The 27110-nt window shown below is 60.1% G+C and overlaps 3 protein-coding genes across 7 annotated transcripts in view; 1 reads left to right on the forward strand and 2 right to left on the reverse strand.

Moving 5' to 3' along the window:
• Nucleotides 1-8488, forward strand: part of TNXB (tenascin XB) — a 58238-nt gene extending 49750 nt beyond the window's left edge. For 3 of the 4 annotated variants that reach the window (XM_058665254.1, XM_058665256.1, XM_058665257.1), the window contains 18 exons: nt 176-499; nt 879-1232; nt 1772-2059; nt 2358-2636; nt 3517-3804; nt 4588-4917; nt 5157-5492; nt 5703-5825; nt 5939-6082; nt 6189-6308; nt 6388-6531; nt 6630-6760; nt 6883-7015; nt 7098-7249; nt 7344-7440; nt 7538-7699; nt 7782-7945; nt 8212-8488. In XM_058665254.1, the coding sequence (XP_058521237.1) occupies nt 176-499; nt 879-1232; nt 1772-2059; nt 2358-2636; nt 3517-3804; nt 4588-4917; nt 5157-5492; nt 5703-5825; nt 5939-6082; nt 6189-6308; nt 6388-6531; nt 6630-6760; nt 6883-7015; nt 7098-7249; nt 7344-7440; nt 7538-7699; nt 7782-7945; nt 8212-8313 (3671 nt within the window). In that variant the 3' untranslated portion in view covers nt 8314-8488. The remainder of the gene's footprint in view (nt 1-175; nt 500-878; nt 1233-1771; nt 2060-2357; nt 2637-3516; nt 3805-4587; nt 4918-5156; nt 5493-5702; nt 5826-5938; nt 6083-6188; nt 6309-6387; nt 6532-6629; nt 6761-6882; nt 7016-7097; nt 7250-7343; nt 7441-7537; nt 7700-7781; nt 7946-8211) is intronic. The other variant, XM_058665255.1, reaches the window with a different exon arrangement.
• Nucleotides 8489-8508: 20 nt separating this feature from the next.
• On the reverse strand, nt 8509-10961 carry LOC101536144 (steroid 21-hydroxylase). 2 transcript variants are annotated; one of them, XM_058665258.1, is made up of 10 exons: nt 10757-10961; nt 10580-10669; nt 10304-10458; nt 10119-10220; nt 9926-10027; nt 9731-9817; nt 9429-9614; nt 9047-9225; nt 8864-8967; nt 8509-8765 (listed from the first exon to the last, which is right to left on the reverse strand). In XM_058665258.1, the coding sequence occupies exons 1-10, from the start codon at nt 10959-10961 to the stop codon at nt 8509-8511; spliced, it is 1467 nt and encodes a 488-aa protein (XP_058521241.1). The 2 variants fall into 2 exon arrangements, with proteins under 2 accessions (XP_058521241.1, XP_058521242.1); XM_058665259.1 differs by lacking the exon at nt 10580-10669.
• Nucleotides 10962-13385: 2424 nt separating this feature from the next.
• C4A (complement C4A (Rodgers blood group)) lies at nt 13386-26623 on the reverse strand. Its single transcript, XM_004598683.3, has 41 exons — nt 26481-26623; nt 26147-26342; nt 25804-26005; nt 25555-25625; nt 25370-25461; nt 25159-25241; nt 24914-25010; nt 24696-24801; nt 24471-24603; nt 24011-24126; nt 23748-23927; nt 23446-23631; nt 23150-23335; nt 22845-23003; nt 22486-22612; nt 22251-22322; nt 21841-22038; nt 21636-21747; nt 21476-21546; nt 21108-21247; nt 20812-21012; nt 20571-20622; nt 20394-20483; nt 20069-20278; nt 19790-19865; nt 19504-19660; nt 19311-19424; nt 19036-19207; nt 18615-18847; nt 18356-18523; nt 17966-18025; nt 17083-17176; nt 16811-17000; nt 16634-16724; nt 16448-16522; nt 14726-14828; nt 14486-14575; nt 14300-14398; nt 14104-14187; nt 13763-13895; nt 13386-13649 (listed from the first exon to the last, which is right to left on the reverse strand). Exons 1-41 carry the CDS (start codon nt 26543-26545, stop codon nt 13508-13510), a joined length of 5226 nt encoding a protein of 1741 aa, XP_004598740.2. The 5' UTR covers nt 26546-26623; the 3' UTR covers nt 13386-13507.
• Nucleotides 26624-27110: the final 487 nt, after the last annotated feature.

A 27110-nucleotide genomic window follows, 5' to 3' on the forward strand; every position in this document is an offset into this window, starting at 1 on the left:
CAGGACCTGGAAAGAGGGGAGACGTCACGTGGGAGGTAGGTGCTGAGCAAGGGACAAGCAAAGGTGATTGGGAAGGGACAGAGGGAAGTGTGTGGGAGTTGTGCTCAGCTCTCTGACCTGGGCTGTACCTGTGGTGTCTGCTGAGAGCCCACTGTCCCCATGTATGTCTGTCCAGCTCCCAAGGACGAACCTGTCACCACTCAGGCCACACCCACCATGACCCCCGAGCCCCCCACCAAGCCACGCCTCGGGCAGCTGACTGTGACAGACGCCACCCCCGACTCCCTGAGCCTCTCCTGGACAGTCTCCGAGGGACACTTTGACCACTTCTTGGTCCAGTACAAGAACGGAGACGGGCAGCCCAAGGTGGTGCGGGTGCCAGGCCATGAGGATGAGGTGACCCTGTCGGGCCTGGAGCCAGACCACAAGTACAAGGTGAACCTGTACGGCTTCCACAGCGGCCAGCGCACGGGCCCTGTGTCAGCGGTGGGGGTGACTGGTGAGTGGGTGCCTCAGCCCAGGGCAGGGATGAGTGGGTGCCAAAGCCTCAGGGCTGGGGTGAGTGGGCACCACAGCCCAGGGCAAGGGGTGAGTGGGTGCTGTAGCCCCAGGGTGGGTCTAGGCTTGGGGAAGGGAGGTTCAGCTTTCTGTTGCTTGCTAGGGCTGGGGACTGAGCAGTAATCCTGACCTTGCTGTGACTGAGGGCTGCTATGGAGTCCCCACACGTGCCTGGTGGTGGCAGGGTGGCATGTCTGCCGTCAGCCCAGTTCACCCAACCCCAGGACGGGCTGCTCTGAAGGAACCTCAGGCCTCAGTGGTGGCCATGGCTCTCCCTTCTGGTCCCCTATGCCCTCAACCTCCTTGTTTCCCCTTCTCAGCTGCCGAGGAGGAGACACCCTCAGAAGCCACAGAGGTGGATGAGATCCCCACCCCCACAGAGCCCAGCACAGAGGCCCCAGTGCCCTCCGAGGAGCCAGTCCTGGGGGAGCTGACGGTGACTGGGTCATCCCCGGACTCTCTGAGCCTGTCGTGGACCGTACCCCAGGGACACTTCGACTCCTTCAGCATCCAGTACAAGGATAGGGAAGGACGACCCCAGGTGGTGCGCGTTGGGGGAGAGGAGCGTGAGGTGGCCGTGGAGGGCCTGGAGCCAGGGCGCAAGTACAAGATGAACCTGTATGGCCTGCACGAGGGGCGGCGTGTGGGCCCTGTGTCCACCGTGGGCGTGACGGGTGAGTGCTGGTGAAATCAGGCCCTGGTTAACTTGTGCTGCTCTCTGGGGCCCCCTTTGGGTCAGCCTGTCTCACTGCGGCTCTCACCTTCTGTTCTCTCCAACGCTGCTAAGGAGCCTCTTGGTGAGTGCAATCATTGCAGCCTATGCTGGATTTCAGTGCGTGGCGTTCATACCTGTGCGCTGGAGCTTCCTTCTTTGCTCATCTGACTCCGGACTTGCTCATTTGTTCCTTTTCTGCCTCCCTCATCTGCCTCTGGAATACTATGGGGACTCGCAGAATGCCGGGGAGCCCAGCCCCGCAAGAGCTGCAATTGCCGCACCGTCCTGCCTGGTGCCCCGGGTGTTTTGCCACCAATCTGTGCCCCCAGTCTCTACAAGTTGGTGCTCCCTATGACTGCACCTGCCTCAGAAGTGGTGGGAGCTGCTCACCAGCGGCTGGCACACCATGGGGGCTCTAGTGGAGATCAGGGGACGTGTGGGTGCACAGCCTGGGAAAGGCAGGCCCCACCTCTCAGAGCCTCCTCTGCTCTGTTCCAGCCCCCCTTCCCACACAGCCTCCCTCAGAGCCCCGCCTGGGGGAGCTGGAGGTGGTGGCCGTGACCTCGGACACAGCACGCCTCTCCTGGACTGTGGCCCAGGGTCCCTTTGACTCCTTTCTGGTCCAGTACAAGGATGCACAGGGTCAGCCCAAGTCGGTGCCCGTGAGCACAGAGCTCCGTGAGGTCACAGTCTCAGGCCTGGACCCGGCCCGCAAGTACAAGTTCCTGCTGTTTGGACTCCAGGATGGAAAACGCCACGGGCCACTTTCTGTGGAGGCAAAAACGAGTGAGTGAGCCCGGGAGCCCTCTTGTGGCGACAGTTGGACTTGCACGTTGCTGAGCCTCCAGCTTTGAATCCAATGAAGTCCAAGCTACCATGGGGCCTCTCTCATTCCCCTCCTTCTTTCTTCCCCACCCTTTGCCCCAAGGGGACACCTGCTCTCTTGTTTGGCTCTTCTCTTTTCCCTGTCCCTAGCCCAGTCACCCTCTCCCGATTCCCCATAGCCACAGCACAGGAAGGGTGCTGCAGTGGTCCCTGCGGCCGCCGTTTCCTGTCCGCTCCATGCACCTTGCTCTCTTTTCAGTCCCAGACACAAAGCCCCCTCCCCGCCTGGGGGAGCTGACGGTGACAGACATGACGCCCAACTCCATGAGCCTCTCCTGGACCGTCTCTGAGGGTGAATTTGACTCTTTCCTGGTCCAACACAAGGACAGGGATGGACAGCTGCAAGCAGTGCCCGTGGCTGGTGACCAGCGCGAGCTCACCATCCCTGACTTGGAGCCGGGCAGAAAGTACAGGTTCCTGCTCTATGGCCTGGTGGGCAGGAAGCGGCTAGGCCCTGTTTCCACCGACGGTGCCACAGGTGAGCCCCCACAGCTGCCCTCCCCATGCAGTGCCTCCTGCTCTCAGCTTTGGCACAACAGCATGGGGTGGGCACAGGCGAGGGGACAGGGGACATGGGACATATACGCCCCAGCTGGTTGTGTGGCTGCGGACAGGTACTTCACTCCCTGTCCCTGAGCTGTCCCTCCTCCCACACTGGGGTCAGACACTCTCCCATCCCTGCTGGCACTTGGTAAGTGTGCCCATCTGGCCCCTGGAGGCAAGAGGTGGAAAATAAGAGAAGACTTGGTTGCAAAAGCACCATGGAAAATCTAATGTCATGGTGCCCATGACTCAGGCCCCTCGAGGCCGGGGTGGGGGTGTCACTGACCCTCACCCTCTTCCAAACCATGAGTCACCCTGGCCAGAGGACAGAGCAGAGCAGCTGGCCACAGGGGCCTCCCGACTGCCCAGCTCTCTTCCCCAAAGCCTCACTGTGGGGACCAGCGTCATACTGTCCCTCAGACCCCCACATCCACACCAATGGAGCCCTGGCCAGGCCCCTCAGCTCTGCTGTTTGTTCCCCACCACTCATCCCAACGGATCCCCAGCAGAGCCAGTGGGAGGCCGGGGAGGCAGGTGAACGGGATGGCTCTTGGGGGAGACAATCATGGCCTGCAAATGGGGTGTCCCCTGACAACCAGGCAGCCCCTGGGTGTCCCTCAGCTCTGAAAAATCGCTGTGTGGGAAATGGGGTCAGGGTAAGAGGGAGTTGGGCAGTGACATCCAGAGAGAGCCTGGCCTGTCTGTCCCCCTACCCCGGGGTTGTCCCAGCCTCTGGTGCCTGCAGCTGCCCCGTGTTGCCCGGTGGATGGAGGCAGCACTTGCTTGAACATCCTGCATCCTGACCATCCCCACAGCTCCCCTGGAGAAGGATCGGCAGCCCCCAGCCCTCCTGGGGGAGCTGGCAGTGACAGATGAAACCTTGGACTCTCTGCGCCTGTCGTGGACGGTGGCCCAGGGCACCTTCGACTCCTTCGTGCTGCAGTACAGGGACACAGAGCGGCAGCCACAGGCAGTGCCCATGGCCGCAGACCAGCGGGAGGCCACTGTGCGGGGCCTGGCGCCCGGCCGGAAGTACAAGTTCCTCCTCTATGGGCTCCTTGGGGGAAAGCGCTTGGGCCCGATCTCAGCCCTGGGAATGACAGGTGAGGCTAAGGACCTTTGCTTAGGACCTCAGGCACTGGCAGAAGTGGGCAGGCGGGGCCAGGAAGAGGGGCTGATCCCGGCCAGCTGGGACTGGTGCAAAGGAAGGGCTGTGCGGTGTCTGCTTTCTCTCTGTGCTGTCACTGTCCACAACCAGCTTGTCACCTCCTGCCCCCAAATCAGGGCCGACCTCCCCATCCCCAGTGCATGACTCAGGAGCACTTTCTCAAGTGGAAGATCCCCAGGCACACACACAGTGGGCAGGGACCCAGAGGCCAGAGACACAGCATCCCTCTTCCCAAAGCTGCCAGCGGCCCCTGTCCTGTACCTCAGAGCAGCCTGGCCAGGGCTGGGGAGTGCAGGAGCAGGACCTGCCCCCAGCTTTTCTCAGGAGAAGCAAGGGTCCTCAGCTCAGCCAGTGCTGGGGCCACTGGCACAGGTATCCCTAGGAGGGTGGGATGTACACACACACATAAGCCTTGAGAGTGGGCCAGAGGTGGGAATGCTGAGGTCTGGAAGAACAGGTCTTTTATCTTATGTGATCCAAGAGCCCCTGGAGCAGTGAGGGGCTGCAGTAGCTTCCAGAACAGGAGACAGATCATGGCGTGGGGTTGGTATCAACACCAGAGCAGGAGCAGGTGAGAGTCGTGTGGAAGATGCTGCTCCAAGGCCTCAATGACGGCCAGCCTCAGGACCCCAGCCTTGGAGCAGCCCCAGAACCTCCCCCTCCTCCCCTCTCTAGGGAAGGCCCCATGGCACCCCCAGCTTAGCTTTTCCCCACACAGTTCCGAAGGAGGAAACACCATCCCCAGAGGAGGACACGCCGGCCCCAGGGATCCCTGAGCCCCGTGAAGAGCCCCTCCTGGGGGAGCTGGTGGTGACGGACACAGCCCCCAACTCCCTGCGCCTCTCCTGGAGCGTGGCCCGGGGCCCCTTCGACTCCTTTGTGGTCCAGTACCAGGACACGGATGGGCAGCCCCAGGCCTTGCTCATGGACAGTGACCAGAACAAGGTCCTCATCTCAGCCCTGGAGCCCAGCACCACCTACAGGTTCTTCCTCTATGGACTCCACGAGGGGAAGCGCCTGGGGCCCCTCTTAGCCGAGGGCACCACGGGTACGGTGAGGTCTGGCTGGGAAGGGCCCTGGGAGTGCCCCAAGGTGCTGACCACAGGGACAGCATGAGGGGGGCAGGGGGAGGAAGACGGCCCTGGGCTCTGCAATGCCCATGCTGCAAGTGCCTTGTTAGTCAGGCCCACTTCACAGGTGGGGCAAGAGGGCCAGGGTGGGAGGCCAGGTGACAGCTGACCCAGACCACCCAGCTGATTGCCCCTGTCTCCCACCCACCCTGTGCAGGGCCAGCTCCTGCTGGTCAGACCCTAGGGGAGCTGGGGCCTCGTCTGTCCCAGTTGTCTGTGAGTGATGTGACCACCAGCTCCCTGCGACTCAACTGGGAGGCACCACCCGGAGCCTTCGATTCCTTCCTGCTCCGCTTTGGGGTTCCGACCCCGAGCACAGTGGAGCCGCACCTGCGTCCCCTGCTGCAGCGGGAGCTGATGGTGCCCGGCACGCGGCGCTCGGCTGTGCTCCGGGACCTGCGGCCGGGCACGCTATACAGCCTGACGCTGTATGGGCTGCGCGGGCCGTACAAGGCCGACAGCATTCAGGGCACTGCCCGCACCCTCAGCCCAGGTGAGGGTGGGATCCAGCCAGCGGGGCAGCTGGGGCGGATGGGGGCAGAGGCATGGGGGTGGGGCTTGGAGGAGCCTGCAGACTCACTTCCTCTCTGGAAACCTAGAGGAAAGGGGCTGGGAAAGGAGGCAGGGGAAGGAGAGGTGGGCCTTGTCGAGCAGGAGCCCCCTGCCCCCGCTTCTCACCACCCTGCCTTGCCCCTCTCCCCAGTTCTGGAGAGCCCCCGCGACCTCCAGTTCACTGATGTCAGAGAGACCTCAGCCATGGTCAGCTGGACGCCCCCACCCTCCAGGGTGGACAGCTTCAAAGTGTCCTACCAGCTGGCGGATGGAGGTAACCCCGTTGTACCTTTGCCCTTGTCAGCTGCCCCTCCTGCCCCTGGCCTGCCCTCCTGCTGCTCTGGGGTTCCCCCCTGGGCAGTCCCCCAGCCCTCACTGTGTTTGCAGGAGAGCCACAGAGCGTGCAGGTGGACGGGCGAGCCCAGGCCCATCAGCTCCAGGGGCTCCAGTCCGGCACCCGCTATGAGGTGACTGTGGTCTCCGTCCGTGGCTTTGAGGAGAGCGAACCTCTCACCGGCTTCCTCACCACGGGTAAGATGGGGCAGAAGGCAGGGGGAGGGGGAGAAGGGCGCTGGAGGCTTTGTAGGGGGAGGGGGGGAGAGCAGGGATAGCCCTCTGAGCTCCTGACCTCTTCCAGTGCCTGATGGCCCCACTCAGCTGCGCGCCCTGAACCTGACGGAAGGATCCACCTTGCTGCACTGGATGCCTCCGCGGGCCCCGGTGGACAAATATAATGTTCGGGTCACAGCCCCCGGGGGTGAGTGGAATAAGACCTCTGGAGAGAGTGGGAGACAGGCATAGAGGGGGCAGTAGCTGACACCCACCTGCGCTTGCAGCCCCACCCCTGCAGGGCTCGGCCCCAGGCAGTGCTGTGGACTACCCTCTGCAAGACCTGATGCTCCACACCAACTACACGGCCACCGTGCGTGGCCTCCGGGGCCCCAACTTCACCTCCCCAGCAAGCATCTCCTTCACCACAGGTGCAGCCTGGTATCCCAAGGCTGGATGGGGAGGGCAGGCTGGAGGGGGACCCTGGCTGGGGCTCATACCCATCGTCCCTTCTCTGCCTCCCTGTCAGGGATGAAGGCCCCCCAAGACTTGGAAGCCAAGGAGGTGACCCCTCGGACTGCCCTGCTCACATGGACTGAACCCCAAGTCCCACCCACAGGCTACCTGCTCAGTTTCGAAACCCCTGGGGGACAGACGCAGGTGCCTGTGGCCCTGGCCAATGGCCAGCCCCTCCTCTTGAGCTGATTCCAGAGACGCTCCCTGATTGGGGGCGGGGTGTCTTGGCCTCCCTGTCCCCAGCTCGCACTTCATTTCTCCCACAGGAAATCCTGCTCCCAGGAGGGCTCACCTCACACAAGCTCCTCCGCCTCTTCCCTTCCACCCTGTACAACGTTCGGCTGCAGGCCATGTGGGGCGACAGCCTCACGCCACCCCTGGCCACCTCTTTCACTACTGGTACCCGGGTGGGGGACCTGAGCCCAGGACTGGGTGGGCCGTGGGTGAGAGGACCCTCCCCCATTCACGCGCCTCTCCCCAGGTGGCCTTCAGGTTCCCTTCCCCAGGGACTGTGGGGAGGAGATGCGGAACGGTGCTGGCTCCTCGAGGACCACCACCATCTTCCTCAATGGCAACCGCGAGCGGCCGCTGGACGTGTTCTGCGACATGGAGACAGACGGAGGTGGCTGGCTGGTGGGTAGAAGCCAGAAGGGCACTCAGGGCTCTGTGTGGCCAGGGGGCCTGTTGCCCAGGAGCCTGATTGACAGCGGCCCCACCCGCCTCCCAGGTGTTCCAGCGGCGCATGGATGGGAAGACGGACTTCTGGAGGGACTGGGAGGACTACGCCCATGGTTTTGGGAACCTCTCTGGGGAGTTTTGGCTAGGTCAGTGCTGCACAGGGGAGCTAAAGAGGGGATGGGGGATGCTGTGTACCCCAGGATCCTGACAAGGGCATCCCTCCTGCTGCCTGCCTCCCTCCAGGCAACGAGGCCCTGCACAGCCTGACGCAGGCTGGCGACTACTCCATGCGCGTGGACCTGCGGGCTGGGGATGAGGCTGTTTTCGCACAATACGACTCCTTCCGCGTGGGCTCAGCCGCCGACTACTACCGCCTCCACCTGGAGGGCTACCACGGCACCGCAGGTGAGAATGAACCCGTGGCCAGCTGGGAGGACTGGCTGAAGAAGAGGCGCTCACCACGGCACCTGCCCCCATCCCTGCCCAGGTGATGCCATGAGCTACCATAGCGGCAGCGTCTTTTCTGCCCGGGATCGAGACCCCAACAACTTGCTCATCTCCTGTGCTGTCTCCTACCGTGGGGCCTGGTGGTACAGGAACTGCCACTATGCCAACCTCAACGGGCTCTATGGAAGCACGGTGGACCACCAGGTGAGGGGCAGGGGCCAGCAGGGCTGGGGTATCACTGTGTGGCCTGACAGGATGGGAGCTGTTGCCTGTGAGGTGGGACAGTCACACCACCAGCCAGATTCTCCCAAGCAGATTTATTCAATGAAGGGGCCCATCTAGAATCTAGCCCCAGTTCTTTGCAGTGGGGTTACAAGGAGAGCAAGGAGGGGAGGCCGGCCGATTCCTGGGGTTGGGGGAGCTCAGGCAGCAGGGGTGTCTGGCCTTGACCTGTGACAACCCTCTCCCAGGGTGTGAGCTGGTACTACTGGAAGGGCTTCGAGTTCTCGGTGCCCTTCACGGAAATGAAGCTGAGACCAAGAAGCTACCAGCCGCCAGCTGAGGGCGGTTAACCCACCACCCACTCCTGGCACCCCAGTTTGACTGCCGAGCACTGAGGGGTCGCAAGGAGGGAGAGAGGAGAAGCCGGGGCCGCCGGAAAAGGCCTTCTCTGCCCGCGATCTCGCAGCACCATGTTTACAGGGGGGAGGGGAGGGGTTGTGCGGGAGCAATAAAACAGAAACAGAGGCACGTGCCTGGCACTGGTCCTACCCTGTCCCGGGGGACGGCCCACGGGGCTGCAGCCGCACCTGGAAGGGCTGCATGAGGAGGTTGATGCCACAGAGGGGCAGGGGATGCAGAGAGGGCAGGGCGCCGGTGGGCGGCGGCAGCAGCGTGAAGGTCTGCAGCAGCCGCGCCAGCACCACCACCAGCTCCAGGCGCGCCAGCGGTTCGCCCACGCAAATGCGCGCTCCACAACCGAAAGCCAGTGTCCGGGGACTCTTGCCTGGCTGCAGGAAGCGATCTGCAGGAGCGAGAGGAAATGGCACGGCCGAGGGTGTGTAGCAGTCAGGATCCTCCCTGCACCACTCCTGCCCTGTGGCCCCGGCGCCCCCTACATACCCGGCAGGAACTCATGCGGCTGCTCCCACACAGTCTCATCAAGGTTGGCGCCTTGAAGGTTGGGGATGACAACTGTCCCCTCAGGGATGTCATAGCCAGAGATGCTGCAGGAGAGGCCGGGTTCAGGTGCTGGCCAGCAGGAGCTGGGCGTTTCCTCACTCAATCCCCAGCCTCCGGAGGTACCTGCTGGGCCGTGTTGCACGATGGGGCAGGGCCAAGGGCACCACGGGCCTCAGGCGCAGCACCTCAGTGACAGTGGCATGAAGCAAGGGCAGCCGCGTGCGGTCCTTGTAGGGCACCCTGGAGCTTGCGGCTTCTGGACCCAGTTCGAGGTCTAGCTCCTCCTGTAGTCGCCGTTGAATCTGGGAGTGGGGACGAGGCTGGAGGCTAGCAGCCCACACCCTGCCCCTGGCTGTTACCCTACCCTCTCCCCATGCAGCCACCAAGCGTGGCCCATGTGCCCACAGGACCATGACCCCTACAGGCGGGCCCAGAGGAGACTGCAGTTCTGCAGCCCTGGCTCAGCTCCCAGGACCAAGCTTTTGACCCGGGCCCCACGGTGCACCTCGGGGTGGTGAAGCAAGAATGCTACAGCCCACGAGAGGGTGATCGCTGTGGTCTCGGTGCCGCCGACAAACAGGTCCACGGCGGCCATGTGTACGTGCCCTTCCAGGAGCTGTCCAGGGCCCTGGCCCAGTCCCTGCAGCATGTAGTCCACCACGTCTCTGTACTGGCCAGCCACCAGGCTCTCCTGGGTGGAGGGGCAGAAGGAGCTGAGAGTCTGGCTTGTGGGGAGAGGCTTGTGAGACCAACAGGCCCGGAAGTGGGGAGTCAAAGACCCATCCCTGTGGTGCCAGCCCTGCCCACCTTGTGGAACTTCAGCTGCTGTGCTACGAGCTGATCCCTGTTCTCAACGGCCCGCTTCAGCCTGCACACACCTGGGTTGGGGAAAAACTGGGGCAGGGTGCCCAAGAGAGTGGCTGCCGGGGACCGCGGGGGCAGAGGGAGAGGCAGGTGGCATGGGCTCTTCCTTCAGCCTTCCCTTCCTTCCAGCCTCCTCACCCTGAGAAAGGGAACCACGTCCAAAATTTGCACCGACCAGTGGCCCCAGGCCTTCAGCAAGTCCTGCACGCTGTTGTGAATGGGGTGCACCAAATTGTCTGCCTGGTGAAGAATGCTGAGTTCAGAGCCTGGGTGGGAGCAGCAGAGGGGAGGAGAGGAGCTGAAGGAGCACCCAAAGGGCAGCCGGGACAACCGTGACCTTGTCTCCGAAGGTGAGGGAGCAGATGATGCTGCAGGTGAGGACAGAGAATTCCTCCAGGATGACCACAGGGGCGCCAGCCAGTGCTCTCAGGCGCTGTGGAGGAGCAGAGGCTAGAGGAGGCTGGGGCAGGGCAGGGGCCCCTGCCGGGACAGGATGGGGCAGGAGCCCAGCCTCACCTGGCAGAACTCCTGGGTCAGGCTGTCCACCAGGGCCTCCATGGATTCGTGGATGCCCAGCAGCAGGGCCGAGCGCGTGAGTTTCTTATGGGCCTTCCAGCGCAGGGAGTAGTCCCCCAGTGACAGGTCTGGGTAGTGCTCAGATACCAGCTTGTCTGTGGGTAGATGGAGAGGTAGGGTGGCCAGTGGGAAATGCCCAAGTCAGCCAAGCACCTGGACAGCCTTCTGTCTCCCCCAGCCCTCCTTTTTCCCTCCAGGAGTGTGCGCCTCCCTTACAGCTAGGTGCCTGGGGTCTGCCGGCGAAGTCTGTCCACTTTTTGATCATGGCTTCCTCAATGGTCCTCTTATCATTCAGCACCACCACATCTAGGGAAGGGCCAAAGCTGAGATGAGCAGGGGGAGGACCTCAGTGGTCCTTCGTGGGCAGGGGCTGGCAAGGGGGTGGCTTCCTACCTTGCAGCCCAAGGCGGAGCCTGTAGATGGGTCCTAGGGTCCGAGCCAGATCAAGCAGATGGATGGGGAGGTTGGGCTGCAGCAGGTGCAGGAAACCCGGGGCAAGAGGTGGGAGGTGGAGGCCCCTGAGCTTCCACCGGTACCACAACAGGCGGGTGGCAGCCAGCAAGGTCAGCAGCAGCAATAGCAAGCTGAGGAGCAGCATGGCTCGAGAGTCATGCCAAGGCCCTGGCACGGCTGCTTTATAGCTTGGGCCCTGACCATTCCCATTTGGGCTGTTTTCAGGCCTCCTTCACCCCTCTCTTCAGGTCCCTTCCCATCATCCCACCCACAGCAGGGCGTATTTCTGGAGCGGGACCAGTTTCACTGGCCTTGGAGAGTCCCCATTTCAAAGGGTGGACCATCCATCAAGAAGAAAGGACAGGTGACTCTGGCCTTTTTCCAGCAGCTTGCAGTAGCTTTCCAACCCGGAGTCAGCCGCACAGGCCAAGGGACCCGCCTGTAGCCTGGGTCCTCTCTCTCCCACCCACCTGGAATGCACCTGAGGCTTGGCCGTCCCTGCCCACTATGCCTTCCAGGAGCTCCTGAAGAGCACACGAGGTGGATGTGATTTGTGAAGGGTTTTCCTTTGCTTTTTACTTGAGAAGCAGAGAAAGAGGGATCTTGTCTGCTGGTTTACTCCCCAAATGCCCACAATGGATGAGACTGGTGGGGTCAAAGTCTGGATCCAGGAACATAGTACAGCTCTCCCTGTGGGGGCAGTAACCTAACCCCATGAGCCACCACCTGCTGTCTCTTAGGGGTGTGCATTAGCAAGCAGCTGTCATCAGGAACTGAAACCAGTAGGAGACATGGTGCCTTAAGCACTAGGCCAGAAGCCTGCCTGTGTGTGTGTCCCCTGATGGGAGAGGCTCTGCCTGGATCCCTGGCTAAGACCGAGAGGGAGAGAGGGGTGGGATTGCTAGGGCTGGCCAGCACGAGCATCCTCCTCCTCAAGGCTGACCTCTGAGAGCCAGGCCGAGGAGCGGGGGCTGCTACTACCACCATGTGGTTAGATAAGCAACCTCAGGCCCAAGTAAGAAAGGTGTCGCCTACTGTAGCAAGCCCTCCCTGCCTGTCTCTGGTCCCCTCCCCACAGGAACAGAGTTCCCTGAAATCCTCTCACTATGGAGGCTGTCTGTCCTCCGTTCAACTCCTCCCATGAGTTCTTGGACTGCACAGCTGTATCTCAGGCCCAGGCCCTGGCACGGACATAGAGTTCTGTGTAACTCTTCCGAACAATTACCTGCCAGGCTACTGAATTAGCTCAGCTTTCATCAAACCTGATCTCATTTTTTCTTATTCTGTTAAGCTGAAGTACGGTTCTGTGCTTGCTATCTGTCTAGCTTTCAGTTATCTGCCTGAAAGGCGCAGTGATGTAACGCTAGGCAGGGATGGAGAGCAAGCCAAAGCCAAGAACTCTGCATGGCCTCACCTGGGTGGCAGGCACGCAAGTAGCTGAGCCTTTGCTGCCTCCCAGTGTGGGGCTCAGGGGCAAAGAGGTCACTAAATCAATAAGAATGCGACTAAAGTCAGTCCAGGTCACTGGCGGACAAGATGGCGGCCAAGGACAGAGCCCTGGGCATGAACAGGGCAGGAGTCACATAGCTCCAAGGAAATACTGATTAACCAGGCCATCTTGCTCACCCACCCCTGGCCGATGGGAGGTGGCTTCCACAGCCATTCTCCTAGTAATTGGCTCCTAGTTTCTCCCCTCCTGGAATTCCCAAAATTCCCAGCCTGAGGTTATCCCTTCCCCTATATAAGAAATGGAATTTCCCCAATAAATTGGAACTGCTTAGAAAGAACCCCTGTCCGTCTGTTTGTCTCTCACAGGCAGGGAGGCTGGGTGGCAGGCAGCAGGCTCATCCCCTCCGGCAACGGGGTGCTGAAGGAATCTGTGGGGGAGACCCTGCATCCCAGAGTGAATATTAGTAAGCAGCTGGATGGAAAGCTGAGGCAGGGCTTGAGAGATGGGGCGGAGACATCTGCTCTGTGGCTTTACCTGGTGCTCCATAATGCCCAACCCCACATCTCAATTTTCTTTGGAAAATTGCCATCATGCCACCACAATGGAGGAAAGCTAAGCAGCAGGATGGGAATAGCTGGCCCCCAACAGAACAGTCCCTCTGAGAATTAGCAAACACTGCAAAGTCAACTTTTTGTCTTGTTTAACATCAGTGCCCTAAGACATCATCCAACCCGCAGATTGCACAAGCCGGGGAAGTTACCTAATTGCACTGATAACGGGATCAAGTGTCAACAGACTTTCAACAGAAGGACTCCCCTGGGAGCAATGATTCTGGACCTGCCAAGGGCTCGAGGGCAGAGAGGGGGCCTGGCCTGGCTGGCAGTTCCTAGGCACAAGGACTGAGGCGTTAGGGTCCTATCTAGGTGTAGATTCACGTTCTGCCCAGGGTGGTCCTGGGCTGTCCTGAGCTCCCCATGAGTCTCTTTGTGGGAGTTGCTCAGGCAGGGTAGAAGAACCTGAGGGGAGTTCAAGCTGTGCAAGCCTGCCCTGGGCCCCCCACTCCGGTATGGGCGGTGGGGAGCCTGACAGTTGTGGAGATACACACACACACGCTGACACTGGTGTCAAAGGCCTTTATTATGCCCCTGTGGCTGTGCTCAGGGGACCAGGAGCAGCAGTACTTCTTGGCAATATCCTGCCCCCTGTCAGGGGTGGGGTGGAGGCGGGAGGGAGGGCGATGCTCACACCTGGCATCCCTGGGTGCCGTACTCCTGGAGGAAGCTGTTGAGCTGGTTGCAGGCTGCCCGCTGGCGGGTGCTGCGGCACAGGCGCTCGGAGGGCATCTCCTCAATCCAGGTGTTGGAGTCCAGCAGGTACTGGGGGCTGCAGGGATGAAGGGGTTCATCAGCAGGGCCCAGGAGGATGGGCCCAATGGGGGACAGGAAGCATGAGGGGCTGTGTGGAAAGACAGAGACCCCCAGGCCCAGGCCACTCACTCGCCCTTGAGGTCTTCGGTGACACCGTCCAGACCCATGATCAGATACTCTTTGCCGGGCTCCAGGTGAAGGCGGCAGGAGGCGCGGACCAGGAAGTTACGGGTCTGGCCAGCTGTGGCCTTGGCGTCACTGGCTGGAGTGGAGATGGAGAGGAGAATCAGATCCTCCTGTGGGACCCTGGTCCCTGCCAGTGAGGAGGTGCCACGACCTCCCTTTTGTCACAGGCAAGTCCAGGGCTTTTAAGAGGTTGAGGCGACTGACTGACGCTCAGACTGGTCTGAATGCCCACGAGCCCAGGTGGCCCTCAGCCTCCCCGCCTCCCGGCCCAGATCTGTCCTTACTGAAATGCAGGATTCGGATGAGCTGGGTCTCAAAGAGGCGGAAGGCAGCTCTGCTGTCTTCTCGAAGAACCTTCACCTGGAAGCCTGAGAGAGTGTTAGGAGAAAGGCAGGCAGGTTAGGAAGGAGCAGGCTCTGCACGCCCGTGGGGCTTGTGCCAGAGGGACCACGCAGAGGGCAGGCCTGCTGGGAGACTCACCATATTCCACGCGGGGAGAATAGCAGGCAAATTTCATCCTGTAGCCATCCTCGTCCTGCAGCCCCCTCTCCAAGGCGCGGCGCTGGCGGGGACACTTCCCTGAGGTGCAGGGGGTACCCAGATGAGGTCCTGGGCATTGCATCCTTCCCCCCAACTCCCACCCGCTGTGCAGGCCCAGCTTCTTACCCTCAGCACACTGGCAGACGGTACCAGAGCACAAGGTGGCCAGGAGCTTGCTCTTACTCGGTGCCCCATAAAACATGGAGCATTTGCGCTCTGGGGAACAGAAGAGGGAGGTATTAGGGTGCACGGCCTTCTTAGCCATTGGGGGCCTCAGGACTCCTCAGCACCCTTCCTCGCCCTAGTTCCTGACTGTCCCACATGAAGGTGTCCATCCCTCCAGCAGCAGGGGTGGTGAGGGCTCACCAGGGTTGTAGTAGTCATACAGGACCGCGCTGGCCGGCTGCACCAGCCCCACCGCCACCTCCTGAACAGCTCCGAAGCCCACGCACTCCCGGGCCGTGGGGACCTGGTGCCAGGCAGATAAGAGCCATCAGGCCATTTCCGGTGCCCCTAGGCTGCCAGCCTCATCTCCTTGGCCCATTTCTCCATGGCTGCCATTAGCGTTATCTTCAGTGGCCTTCACATTCAGTTCGCTCCTTGGCGCTCCCCAAGGTCTCAGATGACCTCAGTACCGGAGGCCAACCTTGTCCTGTCTGTCACCCCAGGCCTCCTGTAGTCTCACGTCACGGACATGCTGTCTCTAATCTCCACCATGCAGGTCAGTTTTTGACCGTTGCTGGTTCTGACCTGATCCTTTCTTACGTTCCCTTTGTCTCCCTTCCCACAGTCACAGGCCCCAGCCCTGCCTCTCCCCTTTTCTGCACCCACCCCCTCCACGGGGGTTTCCACTACTCCCTGGGTTCCCCAAATCCTTCACAGCTGCTAATTCCCAAAATGGGCCTTCAGCCACAGCCACCTCCCTTCTGTTAGGAGTGTAGCACAACTCTGTCCCCAAACCTACTTCTTCCCCAACAGTCTTCCTCTTTACTGGAGATACAGTCAGGGCCTCTTCTCTTTGTCCTAAGCTACAGGCAGCTTCTGCTGTCCTGGGAGATCACATGGCTTGGGCCTTGGGCCCTGAGCCCTGCTCATGCCACCTCAGGACTGCCCAGCCCAGAGCCCAGACCCTTTCCCGCCCAGCTGGGCTCTAATGACACCAACTCCCTACCCGGAAGTCTTGCTAGCTCTGCATGGTGTGTTGTGTTCAACCCAGGCCCCTCTGCATGCACGGAGCCGGGTGCCTCCTCAGGCCCGTGTGTGCCAGCCAATGCCACCCCAGTGCCTTCCTCACACATTTCACAGCAGTTACTGCAAATACTCAGCAACATTTCTGAGGGCCATCAGGATTGATCGTTTGTTTTAGCCACAGAAGGCCATAAAAAGACACACTGACATCTGTGGTCACCACTACTTCGTAAAAGAAAATACTACTTCACATCAAAAGACAACAATATCGGACCCGGCGGCGTGGCCTAGCAGCAAAAGTCCTCGCCTTGAAAGCCCCAGGATCCCATATGTGCACCGGTTCTAATCCCGGCAGCTCCACTTCCCATCCAGCTCCCTGCTTGTGGCCTGGGAAAGCAGTCAAGGACGGCCCAATGCATTGGGACCCTGCACCCGCGTGGGAGACCCAGAAGAGGTTCCAGGTTCCCGGCATCGGATCGGCGCACATCGGCCCATTGCGGCTCACTTGGGGAGTGAATCATCGGACGGAAGATCTTCCTCTCTGTCTCTCCTCCTCTCTGTACATCTGACTTTGTAATAAAATGAATAAATCTTTAATAAAAAAAAAAGACAACAATATCAGGGAGTTCAACAACACAAAAACAAGGGCAGCTCTTATCAGGTTGAACAAAGTCGTCTCACGGAAGGCCCTCTGTCCTCTGACCAGCATTGGCCTCGCCACCCTGCAGGTGGCAGCAGCCTCCCTGGAGGTCAGCTGTGGCTCAGGTAGCTCACATCATCCTGTCTTCCTGTCACAGGTTCCCAAGGATACTGGCTACTGATGCCACCACTGCCTCATGGCACATCCCCAGGAAATGGGATGCCAGTGATCCCCTACCCATGTCCCCTCTTCCCACTCACCGAGTCAAAGTACAGGAGGACATGGGGCCCCTCTGTCTCAAAGTGGCTCACGTAGCGGTCCGAGAGGGAGGTCAACTGTGAGGAGGGAGTAGGTGGTGGGTTGGTGGCCTTAGCCCTGCCACCCAGGGTGCTGTCTTGGGGCCCCCAATGGCACCAGGGTGGCTTGCTTGGGGAGGTTGAGTTTACCTTCTCCAGGTCGGCCCGCAGGGCGTGGAACCCACTCAGGAGGGTGATGTCAGCGATGGCCATGCCAGACAGCCCAACCTTGCCATTGCGCCTGTGGAAACATCACCTACTATCCAGATGCCTGTGCCCAGGCCCAGCCGCTGCCCTGGCTCGCCCAGGGCAGGTGCTGGCACCCACCAGATGCACACGGTGTACTGCACTTTGGACTCCTGCTCCTCGGCCACCTTGGGTGCCTCCCTCCGGCGGCGGTTCCTCCGCCCCTCGAAGAGCTGCAGGGGTGTCACAGGCTGCCAGTGGGCATCTGGGTCATCCCCAGCTGGGAGCTCGCCATACTCCTCATAGTCCTCGTAGTCCTCGTTGGCTTCCACTGTGCGGGCAGTGTTGTGAGGAGGGGCCAGCAGGCTCCCACGCCGACCCTTCAGGACTCCCACCCCCGATCCAACACTCACTTGTGTACTCCACATGGCCTGTGACTGTCACCTCGATCTGGAGATCCTGGCAGGTTGTGTTCTTCAAGTCCAGGACATTGTAGGCACGGAGGATCTGGCCCAGCAGGGGGCAGAGAGAACACAGGATGTTTGGAGCCACAGATGGCCCTATGGGGCATCTCTCTGGGCTGGGGGATCTGAAGTCGTGGCCCTTCACTGAGCCATCCACACATGAGCAGGCATCTGGTACACCACAGAGTGGGGTGAGCCATGAGACACAGAGGGGAGCCAGCAGGCTGCCAGGGCACAGAGGAAGCTGAAAAGGGTCAGACTAAGCTTGGGAGGCAAGCACGTGCTGCAAGCTCACTGGGAGAAGGACATGGAGACAGGCAGAAACGACTTAGCTCTAAGACGGTCAGACTAGGACTTGGGACAGGTCATTCTCACTGCCTTGTGGACAGTGACTCGGAGGGGAGAGAAGAGAGGTAGGGCTAAGCATGCCTTGGCCTAAGTGACACAAGTGACAGTGGCCCTGGACAGAGGGAAACGGAGGAACTAAGTGCTGCTGAGGTGGCCCCCCAGGTGGAGGGGGCTCTGGTCCACCCTATGAGGGGGAAAAGAGGAAGAAAGGGGTGGGCACTGGCTGTGTCTGAGGGCCTACTTTGTGAGACGAGTGGGCCTGGGGATCAGAGTAGAGGCCTGCACTGAGGGACCGGGTGTGGAGCAGGGGACGGAGTGGATAAAGACAGGAACCCAGGGAGAGAAGGGACAGCCAAACCCAGGGTGCCCTTTCCCAGGACCTGGAACCCTCCTCACAGGGCTCCCGCTCAACGCCCGCATGCTCCCTCCTTTGCTCCAGCCCAGCTCTTCCCAGGGTCCCTCACCCAGCGCCCTGGGCCCTCACCTTCAAGGTCCCCTTGCTGTTTCCGTTCACCTGCACACTAATGCTGTTGCCCAAGGAAAACTTTCAGGAAGAGAAGTGAAGTGTCAGAGGGCTTAGGAACACCTGCCATAACAACATGCCTCCTCCCCAGTGCAGTCCCACCTCCTCCCCCCATCTCATACTTCACAGCGTCTACACTTCCATGTGCATCACCTCCCAGCCATCCCATAAAAGCCTGTGGAGTGCACGTGGCTGCAGATCATTCTACAAGCGAGCAAGATGCAGCTCCAAGGGGCAGCCAACCAGCCCTTCCAACAGACCCCAAGAAGAGGCACCTCGGGGATTCTGTAGCTGTTGGTCTGGCCACTGTAGGCCCAGGGGTTACTGCAGTCAGGCAAAGGAGAGGTTCACCTGCAACTGTTCCTCCAGCCCCTTAACTTGGTGGTTGTTGAGCTGCAGAGTGTGAAACTTTAACCCACTTCGGCCCATGGAGCTGAGAGTCACATTGAGTCCCTTCTCCTCGGGGGTGTAGGAAGTGATCCAGTACGCAGACAAAGCATCCAGGGCCATCACTGTATCCTGGGGAGGTGGGGTTGGATTCAAGGGTGTGCCCTCGGGACTGCCCACACCCCCTAGTCCAGTGAGTCCGGTGGCCCCCAGAGGCCTCTACCTGGGTGCTGCGGAATCCCCCTTGGAAGCTGCCCTGATGGTTGAGCCAGGCTGCAGCCCGCTCGGCCATCTCTGCCTTGCCCTCCCGAAGCAGCAGGTGCAGCAAGCCATAGGCCGTGGTTTCAATCCACAGGGCTGGGGCCTGCAGCACAGGGTCTGTTGGGCTGCGAGGAGCCGGGGTGGGTGACACCACATTGTTCCCAGAATCAGCGACTGAGCCCCAGAACAGGTACTCTGGAAGGGAAGGGAAGAGAAATTCCCCAGATAAACAGAGGACGGGAGGGAGAGATCTTAACTGCCTGGCTATCTGCTGCCCTGTGGTCAGTCTGTCCTGCCCCTGTCCCCAAGTCATCCCTTCTGTGCGCTTCAGTTCCATCTCTGGACTCCATTCACCTTCCCCCTTGGGCTTCCTTCTCCCTCACCGTCAGTCTCCTGGGCCATGGCCATGAGGTTGTTGTGGGCAACATTCTGCACGTCCTGGGGAGCCTTGGTCAGTGTCAGGGCATAGGCTGTGATGGCGGCTGCATGGGCACCCAGGAGCCCAGCACTTGCTTTCTCTCCCAAGAACGAGTTTGCCCTTGAGATAGACGTTGTCTAAGAGAAAGGGGGAGGACAGAAAAGCAGGGGGCTACACACCTGGCCCCCAGGGGAAAGGGGCAGAGCTGCAGCTGATGGAGGCATACACAGGCATCCTTACCACTTGCTGCTTCAACTGTTCCTCATTGTTCTGGAAGGTGGCTAGCCCGTGGTGAAGGGCAATGACCACAAATGCTGTGAGGGCCACAGTCTCATCATTGCCCACCAAGCCTCCCTAGTGAGGGAGAAAAGAAATGTTGGCCAGGAGTGCAGGGGCAGAGTCCCCTGGCCAATGCCCCTCGGCCCAGCCGCACCTGCATGCCCCTGTGGATGACTGGGCAGGGGTCCTGGAATGAGCCGTCGTCCTGCTGCTGGGTCAGCAGCCACCTGGCTGTCTCCTGCAGCTTCTCTGGTGAGCCGCCCACTTGTTCCTGGGCCAAACTCAGTACCTTCAGCACAAAAGCCGTGAGCCTAGCAGGAGAGGAAGGTTTGACTGGGGACAACACTGGGACAGTGCCCTGCTTCCCCAAGCACCTGGTCATCCACCCTCCCCTGTCTTGGCCCCACCTCAAATGATGGGAACCACTCTCTCAACCTCACCAGGTGCTGCTGTCACGGTGCAACCAAGCCCCATAGGAACCATCTGTCTTCCGAAACTGCTGGATCCTCATGTAGCCTGCGAGAGGCAGGGTGGCTGCTGAGGGGACCTCTACCCCCACCTCCCCATTCCCCGCACTCTGCAGCTGCTTGTGTCTGAGCCCATGCCCTCCAAGCCCACTGCCCTTTTTTCCCTTCCCCTTTCTTAGTCTCCTGGGCTGCCCGTTTTCCACCACCTGTCCTCCCCAAGGCCACCTCCTGCTTTGCCCCTGAACCCCAAACCTTTCTGGATCAGATCCACGGCGTGGTCCTTGGTCTCGGGGGGCAGTGAGCTCCACTGCTCTGTCTTGTCCAGGTAGCGGGAAGCAGCCAGTGTCGGAGCCAAGTAGAGCATGGTTTGTTCCCCACAGCCCCGGGGAAGCCTCAGGAGGGAGACCACGCCTCCGGGGGACAAGGCTCCCTCGGAGCCCAGAGCGTCCAGTGGGTCTGAGGCTGTGGTGGAAGAAGCGGGTTGAGGAGCAGAGAAGAGGTCTGAGCACCCAGGGCCAAGGGATCATGGGTTCATGAATCTGAGGGTGGGCGCTGGGATGGAACTGAGAACTCCCACCTGTCACCCTGACCAAGCTGCTGAAATCTCCATCGGGGATCATATTGGGATCAGATTTGCCAGGAATTTCCAAGGTTCTGGCTCGGTGGTCTAGGGAGAGGGAGGAGGTGGGCAGTCTCTGGTACCGCTGACAATCCTTAACCCACTGCCACCCTCTCAGGGGCAGGGATCACTCACCTAAGGGGTTGAGTTCATAAACCAACTCCTCTGTGTGGATGACCCCTTCCTTCTGTCTCAGGAAAACAGGCCTGTGAGCGAGCAAATCTGCGGCCCACCCTCCCTGTACAGGCTCCCAAGACTCTGAGGGGAAATCTTGCAGGACAAGAGGGAAACAGAGCACTGACCCCCAGCCTGAGCGGGGTCAGGGATACAGCTGGGAGCCCCTCTGGTGACCCAGCATCAGGGAAGCTCCATTCACCTCAATCTGCAGGACCTTCGACACGGCATCCCCCACAAAGGGCCCTTTAGTCACCACCTTCAGGGACACGGCTCCGGCTGCCATGGGCACCACAGAGAAGGTAACAGGCCGGGCAGAGCTCGCAGGTACCAGCACCTGCTGGGACAGCCCTCCGCCCCCAGCCATGCACAACCCCTCCACGGGGGACACATGAACGCTCACCTGGGGGCAGGAAAGTGGGGATGAATACAGCCCCGACCCAGCTGGGCTTCCCCCGGCCCCCATCCCTGTGAGCTTGGGCTCCCACGGGGTCTCACGGTCAGGTCCTCATCCAGGTAGTTGTAGAGGACAGGTCGCAGCTCCAGCTGCTCAAAGCGGCGGACAGAGGGGGGCAAGCGCAGGTGCAGGTGGAACTCGCGGAATACCTGGAGACGGACAGGTGTGGCCACGCACAGTCCTAAAGGAGGTTGGGGACCACGGACAGGGTGGTCATCCAGGCGCCAGAGCCACAGGAGGCCATGACCTAGCTCTGCCCTCAGCCCTCCCCTGTTCCCTGGCCCAGGTCAGGGCCTGCCACAGGCTTCCCCAGCTCTTTATACCACCTTCCCATACTAAAGGCAAGCAGTGGCCTGGCTCAAGGAGAAACGGAGGTGGGGCAGCCTGAGACCCAGGCAGGGTGGTGCACCTGTGCTCCCAGACACGCTCACACCATGGATCTCCCATGTGGTCAGAGAATCAGGGACAAACATTGACAACCTGTGATGAGAAAGATGAGGGAACTGCTTCGTACCCAATCGGCCCCAAACCCAGCCCAGAGGCAAGGCCAGACACAACGGGGCCCTCACATTTTGGAGGTGTCCACTGTCTCTAATTTCCAGAGCCAGTTCTCCGGGAAGAAGCTGCGAACTTGGATGAGGTCTTCTTCGATCAGCTCTTCTTCCTGCACCATCTCCAGGGCTGGGGGGACCACAGCGAACAGGGATGAGGAGGGGGCCGTTCCACCCTTCCCAGGCACCCCTGCTTGGTCCTCAGCCCCATGTGGTCACTCACCTCGGGCAAAGCCCACCTGGTTCTTGGTCCGGGTTTTCTTGCGTAGGTCCTCAGCAAATTGGCAACAGGACAGGAAGGGTTCCCGACAGGTTGGCTGCGGCACCCGGGCTGCACGCTGCTCACAGGAGCGCCTCATGGGCAGCTGTGTCAGCCCATCCTGGCAGCAGCGCCTGGCCTCTGGGGAAGCATACTGGCCCACTGCAGGGCCAAGGGAGGGGTGAGTATGAGGGAACAGAAAGGCGACATGGCTCAACCCCAAGTCCGACTCCTGGATCCACAGGGTCTCTTTGCTTTGAGGGAGGTGAGAGAAGCCACTGAGAGAGCTGCCACCCAGCTCCTGCCCTGGAACGCTAGGATTGGGTCTCCAGCCCCACACAACATGCTGGCTCACTGAGGAACCCACAACTCACACTTCTCACTAATTGCCTTCTGGAAGTTGACATTTCTCTTTTTCCTGGTTTTCTCCGTGGGGCAGCTCATACCTAGCAGAAAGCAAGCCTGCAGTCCATCCTGGTGGGGGTGGCTTCCGACCAGGTTCCCGTCTGCCACCCAGCCCTTTCCACCCCTCCTCTGTTCACCTTACCCTCAGGCCCTGCCTCCCTCCTCTTCCTGGCACCCACTCGCTTTCTTCCTGTTTATACTTACTTTTTCTGGTTGAGGTCAACTGGTCTCCATCAGAAAAGGCCAGACCAGCTGCCTGGAACACCTGAAGGGCAGTGTCCCCACCCCCAGGACCACAGCCAAGGTCATAGCCATTCATAACTTCAAAGACCTGGCAAGAAAAGGCAAGGACAGAATCAGACACTGGGCTATGAGTGAGAGATCCGGAGTGTGGGGACAAATATGTAACGGATTCAGAGACCCCAAGACTCAGAGAGGAAGTAGATGGATAAGGTTCAAGGCTTGTAGCGAGGCTGAGCAAGATCTAGGATCTGGACTTGGGGCTTGGAGGAGCAAAGGAACAAGCTGAGAAGGTGCAAGGGTTGGGGAGTGAACCAACTGACCTTGGCCATGCTGAGGGGTTTGTGGGCCCTGCCACCTGCGGCATACAGGGCTGTGTCCACGGCACCCAGCGCCACAAAGGCAGGAGAATCAGTCCTCAGGTGGAGCTTCAAAGGGTCCCCATTGCGGTACTTCTTGGTAGTATCCACGTTTATCTCCAGCTGGCAAGGGCAGGAGTAAGAGCAGGCACGGCTTCTTATATCTTTGGCGCACCCCAAACTGAAGTTACCTGTTGCCAATCACTCTTCTCATTTTCTCTCAGCCTCCCTCTCCACCCAAACGCACCACCAGCCCAGACCCCAGTTACCTTGCCCTCGCAGTCCTTGCCCTGAACATCCACTCGCAAGGAGTTAGCCACGGGGAGGCCTCTGTAATAATAGAAGGCCACCAAGTAGAAAGAGGGTGCCATGCGGTGGTTCACAAACACAGAGACTGATGTCAGCTTCCTCCTGGACTCCTGCTGCACAGACACAATCTGGCCCCTGGACAGCACCTGGGCCGAGCAGAAGGAGAGCAAGAGTGGGCTCTCTTTATTGCACGTGCCCAGTCTTGAAGTTACATCCAGCCCTAGCGCTCCTGTACTCCCCAGCCAGCCGTGCCCACCATGTAGTAGTAATGAGAGAAGGCGTCCTCTCTGACGCCCACAGCTCGCAGGTTCAGCTTGAAGGTGTCTCCAACACGAGGGGGCCGCATATCCAGACGCTCAATAGACAGAAACCCGGGACCCCCTGAGGGTGGGGCCGTCACAGTGAGCCTGGCCTCGGCAGGCTGGTGGGAGCCGGCAGACGCCTAGACAGGGAGACAGGTAGGGCTGAGGTCAGTGGCCCAAGCTGGGCTGTGGGGCCTCAGGAATGAGCTCCCCCGCCTTCCCTTCCCCCACCCCTGGTGGTTCAGAGGACTCCTACCCAGAGCTGCAGTTCTGCAATGGTCTCTGGGATAGCAATGGGAATGCTGACACGGCCGCTGTCGTCTGAGTTTTGCTCAAAGTCTTTTTTTTCAGAACCAGATCCAGAAAAAGTAAATGTGGCAGAAACTTTGACAGGAACTCCGGGCGCCAGGGAGCCTGACACTTCTCGAACCAGAGCCTAGGTGGATGGGGAAGGGGCACGTGAGACAGGGGTCTGTGAGACCCTGTGTCCCCTCCTCAGCTGGGCCCTCCAGAAGAAACCTGGAACAGGAAGGGATCCCCGGGCACGAGATGTCGCTTCGTGTTGCTAAGATCCAGGGAGTAGGGAGATGACACAAAACGCCAGGAAGTGAGCTCTGCCTCCTCCATATCACCCCCTGCAAGACAAGAGGCAGAGGTGAAGCACAGAGCCCCGGGAAGAGAGGAAACAGCGCCAGGGGGCGCCGGAGAGTCTCCCTCCTGTGGAGGCTCCTCAGAGCCCAGCCCAGGACCTGGCACGTGCACACCATAGAACTTTAAGTTGGCTGGATGAGGATGAGGGAATGAGCAAAATAATGAACTCAAGATGGTGAAAACCAGCAGAACCTCACAGGGATACAGCTGGAGACAGCCACCACCTGGGGCATGGCTGGCTTTGGGTCTAAGATGCAGTGGCAGGAGTCGGGGTAGGAAGGAATCATCTCAGAGGTTGAGGACAAGGGCCTACGAGGGCGTCACCCACCTGGAGATTCGATGATGGCTGCTGCAACGTACAGACGCAGCCCCAGGAGGTCAGGGAGGGCCATATTCAGCTTCCCCAAGGCACCCTGGACCTGAGCCTTTGAGAGGGCAATGTGGCTCTGGCCATCCACCAGCTGAGACAGGGAGGAGCACAGGACACAGATGAGGCAGGAGTCCCTCCTGCCGCCCATCCACCTTCCCTCACCTCCCCCATCCTCCTTCCTGCCTTGTTCTGAGTCTCCAGCCCCCGAAGAAACGTCTTCTCCCCGTCCTCGTCCAGGAGCCCGAAGCGAACATAGGCAACCCCCTGTACCGGCTGCCCGTACATGTACCTGTGGCCACAGGGAGACTGGCAAGCTGTCTGGGGGCAATGAGTGGTCTGGAAAGGGAGAAGCACATCCCAGCCTCTGCGTTCTGGGCCGGGTCTAGTAGGGGGAACATTACCTGGCCTGGACATCCAATTGGATTTCATCAAGATAGTCAGCTGTGGTCAGGATATAGGGCTTTCCGGGAGTGATCTTGACCTCAAAGTTGGGAAGGACTGACCCAGGTTGAAGGTATAAGCAAGTCAGACTCTAGTGAAAGGCTCTTCACAGACCCCCCTCACTCCCCGGGGCTGTGGCACCCACATTTCCACTTCTCTGCCCCACTGCCGCCACCCCTTCCCTTCCTCTCCCCACAGCTCTCACCGTATTTCTTCACTTCAAACTGTGTGCTGCTGTTGGACTCCGGGCTGTCTGAGAAGCGGGCTGAGATCCTCCAGGTCCCTGGCCTAAAGGTGGAGAAGAGCGGGACTGAGCCTGTCTGAGCAGGAGGACCCCCAAAAGCTAGCGGCCTGTTTCCCAGGGTGAGGGCGTGAGGAAGAACCGGGAGCTGGGTGGTCCCAGTCGGGGAGCTCACTCGGAGATGTCTGGGATCACAAAGTCATCCTGGAAGAGGAGTTTGGAGGAGATGCGCACTACCTTCTTTTGAACAAGGAAGCCACGAGAGTTCTGCCAGGAGAGGGGAAGTGGTCTCATGCGGGGGTCCCATCCATCAGTGGCCAGGGCTGGCAGGGCTGGCAGGGCCAGAGGTCAGGGACTTACCTCCACAGTGACCGTCATGGCATCCACAGACGGGCGCATATTCTGATCCAGGGCAAAGATTCGGTAGCGGACTGAGGGTGGGAGGGGAAGTGGGACGGGACAGGTGAGCAGGAGTTTGTGTGCAAAGGGAGAGTGGGTCCAGTCCCAGAGAGTGAGATGATGGCTCATGCGCCAAACAACCCTCCTGCTCAAACGCATCCTGAATGGACTGGGAGAAGCTAAGGCAGAAGCTAGGAGGCCCAGACTCACCCCCCTGGCCGGGATTATAGATGGGCTGGTCAGTCTGTAGGAAGATGTGTCCCCGGCGAGACGAAAATAGCAGGTTGATGCCCTGGGTGTCTGTCACTTTGGACAGAGAGTCCTTCAGCCATGGCGACCGGGCCACCAGCTGGACCTCAGGGCCTCTGCGAAGGTTGTAGAGACCACAGCTCTGTACCCGTGTCAGAGGCACCTGTCAAAAGAGGGAGAACTGCATTAGGGCAAGAGAGAGAGGGCTAAGAGACAGACACATGAAAGGGGACCACTCAGGTGGAAAGACAGAGGGAACCCAGGGGGAGGACCCCAAAACAGCAGGATGAGGTGGAAGATTTACCTGGAGGCTGAGGAGCGTGTAGCTTTTCTGTGAGCTAAGGGTGAAGTCCTGCTCTGTGGAGCAGGCACGCATAGAGCTTGGGTTTCTCAAGAACACAGACCCTTTCACGACCTGTCCCGGGGGTGCATCCTGAAGCAGTACCCCCACAGTGAGGGGGACCCCCAGACGAACCACGTTAGGAGAGAAGAGCAGCAATCTGGGGAGAATACCAAGGGTCAGCATCAGACATCATCCCGATCCCTCCACCGCACCCCAGGCCCCTCACCCTCATTCACGGCGTCCCACTTGTTGGACCTGCCCCCAACCCCAGCACCCAGCATCCTGCTTGCAGGACCTGGGCTTCTGTAGAGATAAGCCGAAGAAGCTGCAAGCCCAGAGCAGCCCCCAGAGGAGCCTCATGGCTGCAAGATCCAAGAGAGGTCAGCTCTGTTTGCCCGCCAGCTCTCTTCTGGTTACTGTGGGGTTTGGGACAGTTGACTCTGGACCTTGTTCCTCCCCTGGCCCAGTGAAGCTGGGAAATCATGTGATAAGCAAGAAATGCAACTGGCCCCAGGCCCAGTGTTGGGGGGGAGCCCAGACACCTAGGAATTGGGAAGAATCTTGGCCAATCTTGGCTCAGAGATGGAACTCATCTTTTATTTTTGTTTAAGATTTATTTGTTTTTATTACAAAGTCAGATACACAGAGAGGAGGAGAGACAGAGGAAAATCATCCATCCGATGATCCAATCCCCAAGTGAGCGCAACGGTCAGTGCTGTGCCAGTCTGGAGCCAGGAGCCAGGAGCCAGGAGCTTCCTCCAGGCCTCCCACGCGGGTGCAGGGTCCCAAGGTCTTGGGCCGTCCTCTCCTGCTTTTCCAGGCCACAAGCAGGGAGCTGGATGGGAAGTGGAGCTGCCGGGATTAGAACCAGTGCCCATATGGGATCCTAGCGTGTTCAAAGAAAGGACTTTAGCCGCTAGGCCAC

This window comes from Ochotona princeps, chromosome 1 (genome assembly GCF_030435755.1).
Source record: "Ochotona princeps isolate mOchPri1 chromosome 1, mOchPri1.hap1, whole genome shotgun sequence".
In the NCBI taxonomy this organism is placed as follows: domain Eukaryota; kingdom Metazoa; phylum Chordata; class Mammalia; order Lagomorpha; family Ochotonidae; genus Ochotona; species Ochotona princeps.